Source organism: Meriones unguiculatus, assembly GCF_030254825.1.
Source record: "Meriones unguiculatus strain TT.TT164.6M chromosome 13 unlocalized genomic scaffold, Bangor_MerUng_6.1 Chr13_unordered_Scaffold_28, whole genome shotgun sequence".
In the NCBI taxonomy this organism is placed as follows: Eukaryota; Metazoa; Chordata; class Mammalia; order Rodentia; family Muridae; genus Meriones; species Meriones unguiculatus.
The window spans coordinates 3,606,841-3,618,422 of NW_026843644.1; the positions used below are offsets into that span (position 1 = coordinate 3,606,841).

The 11,582-nt window shown below is 37.1% G+C and overlaps 1 protein-coding gene across 1 annotated transcript in view; it reads left to right on the forward strand.

Moving 5' to 3' along the window:
- Positions 1-11,069, forward strand: part of LOC132650708 (zinc finger protein OZF-like) — a gene marked incomplete at its 3' end in the record, with an annotated part of 35,617 nt that extends 24,548 nt beyond the window's left edge. Inside the window, 4 exon segments of the mRNA XM_060376049.1 lie at positions 8,054-8,168; positions 8,358-8,418; positions 10,034-10,095; positions 10,258-11,069. Of these exon segments, the coding sequence (XP_060232032.1) occupies positions 8,054-8,168; positions 8,358-8,418; positions 10,034-10,095; positions 10,258-11,069 (1,050 nt within the window).
- Positions 11,070-11,582: the final 513 nt, after the last annotated feature.

The window sequence follows — 11,582 nt, forward strand, 5'->3', positions numbered from 1 at the left end:
TCTGTGGACTGACAAGGCTGTTCCCCCCTCAGGTGGAGGTGATCAAAGAGCCAGTCATTGAGTTCATGTCAGAGACAGTCCCTGTTCCCTCTACCAGGGAACCCCCTTGGACACTGAACTGCCATGGGGCACTTCTATGCAGGAGTTCCAAGTTATCTCCATGCATGATCCTTCCTTGGAGTATCAGTCTCAGAAATGACCCCTGTGCCCAGAGTTCTTGGTTCTGTTGCTCTTGTGGGGCTTTTTTTCCTTCCAGGTCCCTCTATCTCCCCCTTCCTCCCCCAAATTCCCTGCACTCTGCAAAAAGGTGGGCTATGAATCTCAGCATATTTTTTGATATCCTGCTGAGTAAAGTCTTTCAGAAGCCCTCTGTGATAGGCTCCTGTCCTGTTTTCTGTTTTCTCCCTCTTCCGATGTCTGTCTTGTTTGCCTTTCTCAATGAAGATTGAGTATCGTACCAGGGTCCTCCCTCTTGATCAGCTTCCTTAGGTGTACAGATTTTAGTATGATTATCCTATATTATATGTCTAATATCCACTTATAAGTGAGTATATACCATGTGCCTCTTTCTGCTTCTGGGATACCTCACTCAGGATGATCATTTCTAGATCCCACCTTTTGCTTGCTGATTTCATGCTTTCTTTGCTGAGTAGTATTCCATTGTGTAAATGTACCATAATTTCTGTATCCATTTCTCCGTTGAGGGACATCTGGGTTGTTTCCAGCTTCTGACTATTACAAATAAAGCTTCTATGAACATGGTTGAGCAAATGTCCTTGTTGTATACTTGAGTAACTTTTGGATATATGCCTAGGAGTGGTATAGCTGGATCTTGAGTTAGCACTATTCCTAAGTGTCTGAGAAAAGACCAGATTGATTTCCAAGGTGGTTGTACAAGTTTACTTTTCCACCAGCAATGGAGGAGGGTTCCGCTTCACATAATCTCCAGCATGTGTTGTCACTTGAGTTTTTGATGTTAGCCATTCTTATGGGTGTAAGGTGAAATCTCAGGGTTGTGTTGGTTTGCATTTCCATGAGACTAAAGATGTTGGGCCTTTCTTTACGTGTTTCTTTGTGATTTGATGTTCCTTTATTGAGAATTCTATTTAGCTCTGTATCCCATTTTTTAAATTGGATTACTTGATTTGTTGCTTCTTAATTTCTTTATATATTCTAGATATCAGCCCTCTGTCAGATATAGAGTTGGTGAAGATCCTTTCCCAACCTGTAGATCGTCTGTAAACTGTTTTGTTCTGATGACAGTGTCCTTTGTTTTACAGAAGCCTTTCAGTTTCATGAGGTCCCATTTATTGATTGTTGATTTTAGAGCCTGTGCTGTTGGTGTTCTGTTCAGGAAGTTGTCTCCTGTGCCAATGTGTTCTAGGCTCTTCCCCACTTTTTCTTCTAACAGGTTTAGTGTGTCCGTTTTTATATTGAGGTCTTTGATCCATATGTATTTTAGTTTTGTGCAGGGTGATAAGTATTTGTCTGTTTGCATTTTTGTACATGTACACATCCAGTTAGTCCAACACCATTTGTTAAGATGTCTTTTTTTTTCATTGTATGGTTTTGGCACTTTTTCTACCTTCTACTTTTCTTAACATTTGAAACCACTGAGTCCTCTCTCTTCTACCTTGACACTGAATAATGACCTGCTGTATTATGGAAGTGGAGTACTTAAATCATTCAAGGAATATCTTTGCTGTGTAAATCTCCCATTTGTTTCAGTGGCTAGACTTGAAATCTCTGGTCCATATTAAAATTGTTTAATGTATAAACTGAAGCCTAAAATTAAGAGACTTAAGAAAGACTGTGTGTATGGAATACAAAATCAGTTTTAGGCTGACTTCACTTATAGCATTAAGTAGAGCTAGATACGTGCTCCTATTAAAGAGATTATTTTTTAGTTAACCATTTAATTATGTATGGTGTACTTTCACTGTGGGGGTGGATATTAATTCTAGAACAGCTGCATCTTCAGCCTTTTGGAAAAATATTTCTAAGGCAAGCTTTATTGGTACAGGTCTCTTAGATCCCAGTCTATTGCTTCCCAGCAGCATGACTTTGCTTTCCTCTTGGTTAAAATTCCCAAAATTTTAAGGTAAAGCCTGTACCACAGCTGAGTTCTAAAAATTACTCATTTGAGTCATGTAATGAGCTGCCTATTTATGTGTGCGAAGTGGGAAGACAACTTGAAAAAAATGAAGGTCAAATTTCTGGGACTTAAGGAACTCAATTCCAGGGTTAAAAGGAGTTTCTGAGCTGCAGTGGTGTCACAGATGCACATTGTGTTATATAGTTAACTAGGGCAGATTTCACAGCTTGTGACATAATAGATGTGGCAGGAAACAGTTATAAAATTATTATTTAACACTGTTTTGTTTAGGGGCATCAGTGGGACTGGATTTGCCTGCAGTCACTAGGGGGCCATGCAGGGCTACAGTGCCATAGTCTGTCATTTTGGTAACCTCCATTTAGAGAGACAGGTCATGGGGACTCTGTTTGAAAATAAGGTCAGTAGTACCTAGAGCATAATTTGAACAGTGTAGGAGTTACTTTGAGTTATTTTTGTGGGAGTTGTGATGTTTGTGTTTATTTAATTTCTATATGTATATAATCATAGGAAACATTGGTCTACCTTTTTTACTTGGTTGAGTTTCCTTAGGTGTCTTGATGAAAACTTGAGTATATTGTTGGGCTTATGTTTTGGAATTTTTGCTATATTCCTTCACACATATTGTATACAATCTTCATCACTTTTGCTGAACAGTAAGTACAGAAGTCATATTTTTGTGTCCGTAATATATCTTCATAATCCTGCGTTTCATAATACTGTGGGTTTTTTACATGATAAATCAGTTCACAGCATGCCAGCCTAAAATTGTTGGTTGCCACCATTCAAAGAACATGCATGGAATGGACCTAGGCACTTACACATGTCTAGTTGATGGTCAGCTTTGTCTTCATGTTGGTCACCTAGAATCTGAAACAGGGGCTGTCTGTGACATGGACACAGTTGACTGCTTATGAATCATTTTGCCCTAGCTTGGAAGCCTTCTCTGGCCTCAGTGGAAGAAGATGCACTTAGTCTGTATGCAACTTGATGTGCTGAGATTTGTTATGGGGAGTCTCCCCTTTCCTGAGAAGAAGGGGAGGAGGAGTGAAGGATGATGGTGGGGATGATAACAGCAGGAGAGGAGGTACAGAGCTTTGAGCAGGCTATAAGGTGAAAAAGTAAACTAATGAGAAAATGGCTGGTTTCTATGTAAACGAGAGATTGCATTGACTGATGATTTCTATAGAAGGTTCTTCAATTGAGGATGGCAGTATCCCTAATTAAGTGGCCCTGGGCTGCATAAAAAAGCTAGCTGAGCCTGAGACAATGAAGAAACGAGAGCAAGACAGGAAACAATATTTGCCCTGATTTTTGCCTTAGTTTTCTTGAAATTTGAGTTTTTATCCTAGTTTTCAAAATGATGGGCCAAAAAAGTAAACCCATTCATGACCTGAGATGTTGGTGGTTAGGGGATTCAATCACAGCAGCACAGTAGCAGGTTAGAAGAAAAAAAAGTATGCTAAAAGTGACTTTGCTCCTGGACATTAACATTAAAATGTTTAATAAAATGTATGTATGTATATATGTATTGTTTGAAGTTACATACTTCTTTATGTCACATCGTGCTGAAGTTCTGCCTTGTAAGAGAATTTCCTACAGATTCTATATAATGACAGAATAATTAGATTAATTTCAAAAAAGCATGTTATAGATGTATAATATGACTGTGTTCTTAGACTATGACAGATATATGAAGATTTGATGACAGTTTTGGAGGTTTATTTGGACGAATTCTAATTTGATGGGCAAGGTCATGTTGCCAGTTTTCCCTCTGGATATTTCAGAGAATGTATTAATATTATTCTTTTTCATTTTTATTTATTATGCTTATTTCATGTCCCACCTACAGCCCCCTCCGTTATCACCTTTCAATTCCATTGTCTCTCTCTCTGAGTGTATTAAATTTTTTAGAGTGATTAGTTTGTTTTTTGACTTTACATCCAAAGTGTGATCCTTCCTTCCTCTGCTCTCAGTCCACCCTCACCCTTCTTCCTCCCCTCTCACAAAAATAGAGCCTTAGTCTTCCTGTATCACCCCATTGCAGCACATCAAGTCACATCAGGACTGAGCATATCCTCATCCACTAAGGCCATTCAAGGCACACTTGACAGGGGGAGATTTTCTAAAAGCGGGCAGTAGAGTTCCTTTTAGAAACAGTCCCCTCAACTTACCACTCAACCCACATGGACCCAACTACCCTTAGTACAGATAAGTTCAAGAAGCCTAGGTCTAGAACATGCATGCTCCTTAGTTGATGTCTCATTTTCTTAACCCCCCCCCCAGGTCTGGGTTACTTTTCTTTGTTGGTCTTCTTGTGGCTTTCTATCCCCTTCGGGTTCTTCCATGTTTCCCCCAGTACTTCCATAAGACCCCCAGAAATCCTCCCCATGCTTAGTTGCAAGTTCCAGTATCTGTCTCCATTGGCTATTGGGTAGAGCCTCTGAGGTAACAGGCATAATTAGGCTCTTTTCTACAAGCTCAGCAATGCAACATTTACAGTTTCATTGGCTGGCTCTCTAGTGTAGTGTGGGTCTCAGGTTGGCCCAATTATTGGTTGGACATTCCCTCAATCTTTGTTCCATCATTATCCCTAAACTTATTGCAGTCAGGGTAATTTTTGGATAGTGGGTTTTGTTGTCCAGTTGTTGTTCCCTCTCTCCACTAGTCCTGACTGGCTAAGAGGTGGTCACTTCATACTTAATTTTTCATGTCTCTCTTCTCCTGCCCCTCCATTAGGATTCTCAGCTAGAGTCACACCTAGTCACACCCAGGTCCTCTCATGAAACTTCCCTGTCAAATGACTCCAAGGAGAAGCCCCCTCAGTTACCCTTCTTGTTCTCAGGCCTCTCATGTCCTACTACAATTCTCCCCACATCTGCTACCCACATTTGTTTCCCTCCCCATTCTAACTTCTGCACAGTTCCCTCTATTCATCTACTTCTGCTGTCTGTTCTCTTTTTTTATTCTGAGTGATATTCTGCCAACCTCCCATGGACCCTTCTTACTTAGCTTCATTGGGTGTGGATTGTAGAATGCGTATGCTGTACTATAGGTCTAATATCTGCTTATAAGCAATGCGTTTCTTTCTGTGTCTGGGTTACCTCTCTCAGGATGATCTTTTCTAGTTTGATCCATTTGCCTGCAATTTCCATGATTTATTTTTAATAACTGAGGTGTATTCCATTGTGTAAATGTATTAGTAGTTCTTTATCCATTCTTCACTTTCTGGATGTTATGAATAAAACAGCTATGAACATAGTAGAACAAATGTCCTTGTTCTATAATGGAACATCTTTGGGATGTATTCCCTGGAGTGGTATAGATGGGTATTGAGGTAGAAATATGCCCAATTTTCTGAGAATGCACCAGTTTGATTACCAGAGAAGTAGTACAAGTTTGCACTCCCATCAGACCTGGAGGAAAGTTCCCTTTTCTCTACATCCTCACCAGAATGTGTTGTCACTTGAGTTTTTTTATCTTAGCAACTTCATTGGTGTACGATGGAATCTTAGAGTCATTTTGATTTCCATTTGTCTAATGGCTAAGAACTTTGATCTTTTCTTTAAGTGTTTCTCAGCTATTTGACTTTTCTCTCTTATGACTTCTCAGTTTAGCTCTGAACCCCATTTTTAAATTGGTTTATTTTATTTGTTGGTGTTTAATTTCTTAAGTTCTTTGGATATTACTTTTCTGTCTGATGTAGGGTTGGTGTAGATATTTTCCCAATCTGTTGACTGCTGTTTTGTTCTATTGATAGTGTCCTTTGATGTACAGAAGCTTTTCAGTTTGAGATGCCATTTATTGTTGATCTCAGAGCCTGTGCTGATGTTGTTTTCCTGTGTTAATTAGTTCCAGAATTTTCTCCACCTTGTCTTCTATATGATTTAGAGTCTCTGGGTTTATGTGACGGTCTTTGATTCCCTTGGACTTCAGTTTCTGCAGGGTCATACAAAGGGTCTATTTTCATTTTTCTATGTGCGGACATCTACCACAATTTGTTTAAGATGCTGTCTTTTTTCCATTGTATAATTTTGGCTTCTTTGTTGAAAGTAAAGTTCCAATAGGGGTGTGGGTTTATTTCTGTGTCATTCCAATTTTATAGGATTGTACTGTTATCAAGGGTATTTTATTTTTCCACTTAAATTTAATGTTTGCTCTTTCAAGGTCTGTAAAGAACTGTGTTGGAATGTTGTTGGGAAATGGATTGAATCTGTAGACTCCATTTTTAAGAATGCTGCTTTAGAGAAAGGGAATAAAGGGAGCATTTGGGAGGGGAGAAGGAGGACGGATGCAAAGTGAATAAACTGTAATTAATAAAATATTTAAAAAAAGAATGCTGTTTTTCTATGTTAATCCTATATATCCATGAGTTTGGGAGATCTTTCCATCTTTTGATATTTTCTTCAGTTTCTTTCTTTAAAGACTTCAAATTCTAGTCAGAGAGGTCTTTCACTTCATCTTGTTTGTGGCTACTGTTCAGGGTGTTGTTTCCCAAATTTTATTCTCAGCCCATTTTTTATTTGTATACAGAAGGAATAATGAAAATTTTAGTTGTGCTCCCAGCCACTTTGTGGAAAGTGTATTTCAACTGTAGGAATTCCCTGGTAGGATTTCTTGGGTCACCTAGGTATACTAAGAAATCATCTACGAATAGTGATAGTTTGAATTCTTCCTTTCAAATTTGTATCTCCTTTATAACCTTCAGTTGTCTTATTGTTTTGGCTAGGACTTAAGGAGTATATTGAAGAGATATGGAGATATGTACCTCATATGAGTGGAATTTCTTTAAGTTTCTCTCCAAATAATTTGATGTTGGCCCTCAGTTCGCTTTTTACTACCTTTATTATGTTAAGTGTGTGCCTGAATCCTTGTATGCTTGATTTCTCCAAGTCTTTTAACATGAAGGGTTGTTGAATTTTGTCAAAGCCTTTTTTTTCATCTAATGAGATGAACATGTGATCTTGGTCTTTCAGTCAGTTTATATGGTGAATTACAGATGGATTTTCATATACTGAACTCTCCCTGTATTCCCAAGATTAAGCCAATTTTTTCATCGTATATATCTTTGATGTATTCTTGCATATGTTTTACGAGTATTTTATTGAATATATTTGTGTTACAGACAGCTATTAGCTGTCATATGTGTGCTGGGAATTTAACCCATGTCCTCTGGAAGAACAGACAGTGTTCTTAACTACTGAGCCATACCTCCATACCCATGTTGCTTATTTATGATCAACATTTACATTGCTAATATTTTCATCTCTCCTTTTGTAATTGTTCAAACATACATTTCATTTTTAAAAAGATCATATTAATATTACAGTTTAAAATGAGGTACTTCAGGTTTCTAGACATGTATGCAGAACTGGAGTGAATGTGTAACTCTTTATAAAAAGTTGAGAAAGATCTTTAATGTTTTTTATCTTGTTTGTTTGATTAATTTTTGCATATTGTTCAGGATCTTATTATGTACCCCTGAGTGTCCTGGAATTTATTGCAAAGAGCTGTCTACCGTCCACCTCTGTGAAATACACCAGCCTCTGTTTCCTGAGTGATTTTGGAATTAAAGTCATCAGATAATACACCCAGCCTGCCCATTCTATAAGAGTCAGGAATCATTTATACTATTTTTCTCATGTGGGCTCTGTACTGTTTTTCTCTTTACTCTCTCTCTCTCTCTTTATCTGTTAATTGACATTTCTCTTGTAAGCCTATATCCTACTAAAAGGATGCAGAAATTAGAGGGGTGAACCTCACTCTTGAGTTTACTCCGAAAAAGAGTTGGTGATCACATTACAACTTGTGTGTCAGAAACTAAGTAGAAGAACCACCAGAATACATTGAAAATATTGTAAAAGAAGGATACATTTCCAGTATTCTAAGTATCATACTTTCTGTTGTACATGTGTGTGGATATTTTAGACTGCATTGACCTACAATGATGTGCATGTGAACTTCACTCAAGAAGAGTGGGCTTTGCTGGATCCTTCCCAAAGGAATCTCTACAAAGATGTGATGCTAGAGACCTACAGGAACCTCACTGCAATAGGCAGGGCAATGAATTTTCTTTACTTCTTAAAATATGGGGAAACACTATTCATTATTGATGTGCTTCTGTAATTTCTCTTGAGGATGAGGAAGAATTAGATGAATCGATCTTTGATTGACCATAGATCACGACTTAAACTTTGTATTATTTCCAATAATAAAGCATACATTTTCTGTTACTGTATTTTAGGCTACAATTGGGAAAGTCATAATATAGAAGAGCATTGTCAAAATTCTAGAAGACATACAAGGTAATTTTCATTGTAAGCTGATATGAATATGGTTCTGAAAAAAAATTTAATATGTTCTGGAAGTTTGAAAGAGAAGGGACAGTGTAAATGATCTGTTTTAAGTGTATTTATTGATGATGACTAACTTGTTACTAAACTATGTACGTCCACGTTAGGTATTTGATGTGTGTTTGCAAGGCACTCCTCTAAGAAAGAATGCAAGGAAATAATACTCACACAAGATCAATGTTTAAATTGTTTACTCATTAGCACTGAGGTAAAACTGCAATTTGTTTAGTATCCTACAACTCAGATATTGCTAAATGTATTCACAGTAAATAGGTGATGAAAGTATATCCAAAATATTATACTAATCAACTCATCCATAATAAAATGGGGTTACTCATATACTTGTAGTAATGTTGCTAAGTTTTGTGAGAAGGGCAGTTTTTTTAGAGTCAGGAATGTTGTTGTGGAAAAACCATAATCCCTATATCACATGTCTGTGATGAACAAAAATCAAATGTGTGAATGCATCATGGAACCATGTCATTTATTATTATTATTTTAATAATTATATCATATATCACAATGAGTACAAGTCATTTTAATATGTGTATATTGAAAGAAACAATGTACCACCCAGAACAACTAAAAGGTATAGTAGTCCCCATTTTGAGTAGATGTTTAAAAATTGATACCTATTATGCTTTATATGGGCTATTTAGAGCTTCCAGCAGTACAAATAATGATGCAGAGGCTTTTTAATATTTTAAAGCTTAGGCAATTTACTGGGCAGATTCTGAACCTTTTTTTCCCTAACACAAACCTAGCACAGTGTCCGGATGCATGGCCAGCTCTACTTCTTTGTTCATGGTCATGTCCATCTGTTAACCTCACTGTCATGCTGGTGAATGGTGTGTCATTTGCTTTCTTCTTCCCAGCAACCCTTTCTCACTCAGAAGTTCTGTCCTGCATTTTGCACCCTGCTATCACTTGTTAGCTCTTTATTATTTCCAATAGATAAGTAAGGAAGGGCAAAGGTTTACAAAATATACGACAGGTGATCAGCCATAGAACTAACAACATTATGATTTCATCAGTACTTAGCTGATTGCTGGCTCAGCAAAACAACCAGTAGAGGAGAACACTGTGAATGTAAAAATAATGATGAAAATTCAAAATGTAATTATTCTTTACTTTTAATTCAAACTGCAAAATTAAGTCATGTGGCAAAAACATCCATTAGTGTAATGAATGTGGAAAAGCTGTCATATGTGCCAATTATCTTTGCAGGTATGAAAACAATCAATGTGCAGATAAACTCCCTGAAGATACTCAATATGAAGTCTTTGCACATCACAGTAGTCCCAGACATGTAAAAGTATGCATACTGGTGCGGACCACTATGAATGTAGCCTATATAGTAATGCCTTTGCAAATAAAAGTCATATCCTAAGACATAAAAGGATACATATAGGAGAGAAACCTCATGAATGTAACCGATGTGGTAAAGCCTATGCATCTAACAGTGATCTCCTAAGACATAAAGGAACTCACACTGGAGAAAAACCTTATGAATGTAATTAATGTGGTAAAGCCTTTGTACGTAACAGTCAATTCCTAATACATCAAGAACTCACACTGGAGAGAAACCTTATGAATATATCCAGTGTGGTAAAGCCTTTGCATATAACAGTAAACTTTTAGTACATAAACGAACTCACACTGGAGAAAAACCTTATGAATGTAATCAATGTGGGAAAGCCTTTGCATGGAACAGTGATCTCCAAAAACATAAAAGAACTCACAGTGGAGAGAAACCTTATGAATGTGACCAATGTGCTATAGCCTTTGCAGATAACAGTAGTCTCCAAAGACATAAAAGAACTCACACTGGATAGAAACCTTATGAATGTAACCAATGTGGTAAAGCCTTTGCATCTAACAGTAATCTACGAGTACATAAAAGAATTCACACTGGAGAAAAACCTTATGAATGTAACCAATGTGGTAAAGCCTTTGCACAGAACAGGAATCTCCTAGTACATAAAAGAACTCACACTGGAGAAAAACTTCATGAATGTAACCGACGTGGTAAAGCCTCTGCATCTAACAGTGATATCCTAAGACATAAAGGAACTCACACTGGAGAAAAACCTTATGAATGTAATCAATGTGGGAAAGCCTTTGTACGTAACAGTCATCTCCTAATACATAAATTAACTCACACTGGAGAGAAACTTTATGAATATATCCAATGTGGTAAAGCCTTTGCATATAACAGTAAACTTTTAGTACATAAACGAACTCACACTGGAGAAAAACCTTATGAATGTAATCAATGTGGGAAAGCCTTTGCAGATAACAGTAGTCTCCAAAGACATAAAAGAACTCACACAGGAGAGAAACCTTATGAATGTAACCAATGTGGTAAAGCCTTTGCATCTAACAGTAATCTACGAGTACATAAAAGAATTCACACCGGAGAGAAACCTTATGAATGTAACCAATGTGGTAAAGCCTTTGCACAGAACAGTAATCTCCTAGTACATAAAAGAATTCACACCGGAGAGAAACCTTATGAATGTAACCAGTGTTGTAAAGCCTTTGCACAGAACAGTAATCTCCTAGTACATAAAAGAACTCACACTGGAGAAAAACCTCAAGAATGTAACCAATGTGGTAAAACCTTTTCACAGAACAGTCAATTCCTAATACATAAAAGAACAAACACTGGAGAGAAACCTTATGAATGTAACCAATGTGGTAAAACCTTCGTAGATAAGTGTTCTCTGAAGACATAAAAATCCATGTTGCAGAAATCCTTATTAATATAACTAATGTCATGAAGTCTTTTCATGTAAGACTTATCTTGAACAAGAACACTTATTGAAGTGAAACGCTATGAATATGACCAATGTGTGAAAAAGTTTGCATGCCATAATAATCTCCATGTACATATAAGAAGCACACTGGATAGAAACTTTTTGAATGAAACCAATGTGATAAAGCATTTTGATGTAATAGTAATCTCCTATGACATAAAGAACGCATACTAGAGAGAAACCTTATGAATGTAACTAAGGTGGTGAAGCCATTGCATGTAACAGTAGTCTCCTAATACAAAAAAGAACTAACACTGGAGAGAACTCTTATGGATGTAATCAATGTGTGAAAGCCTT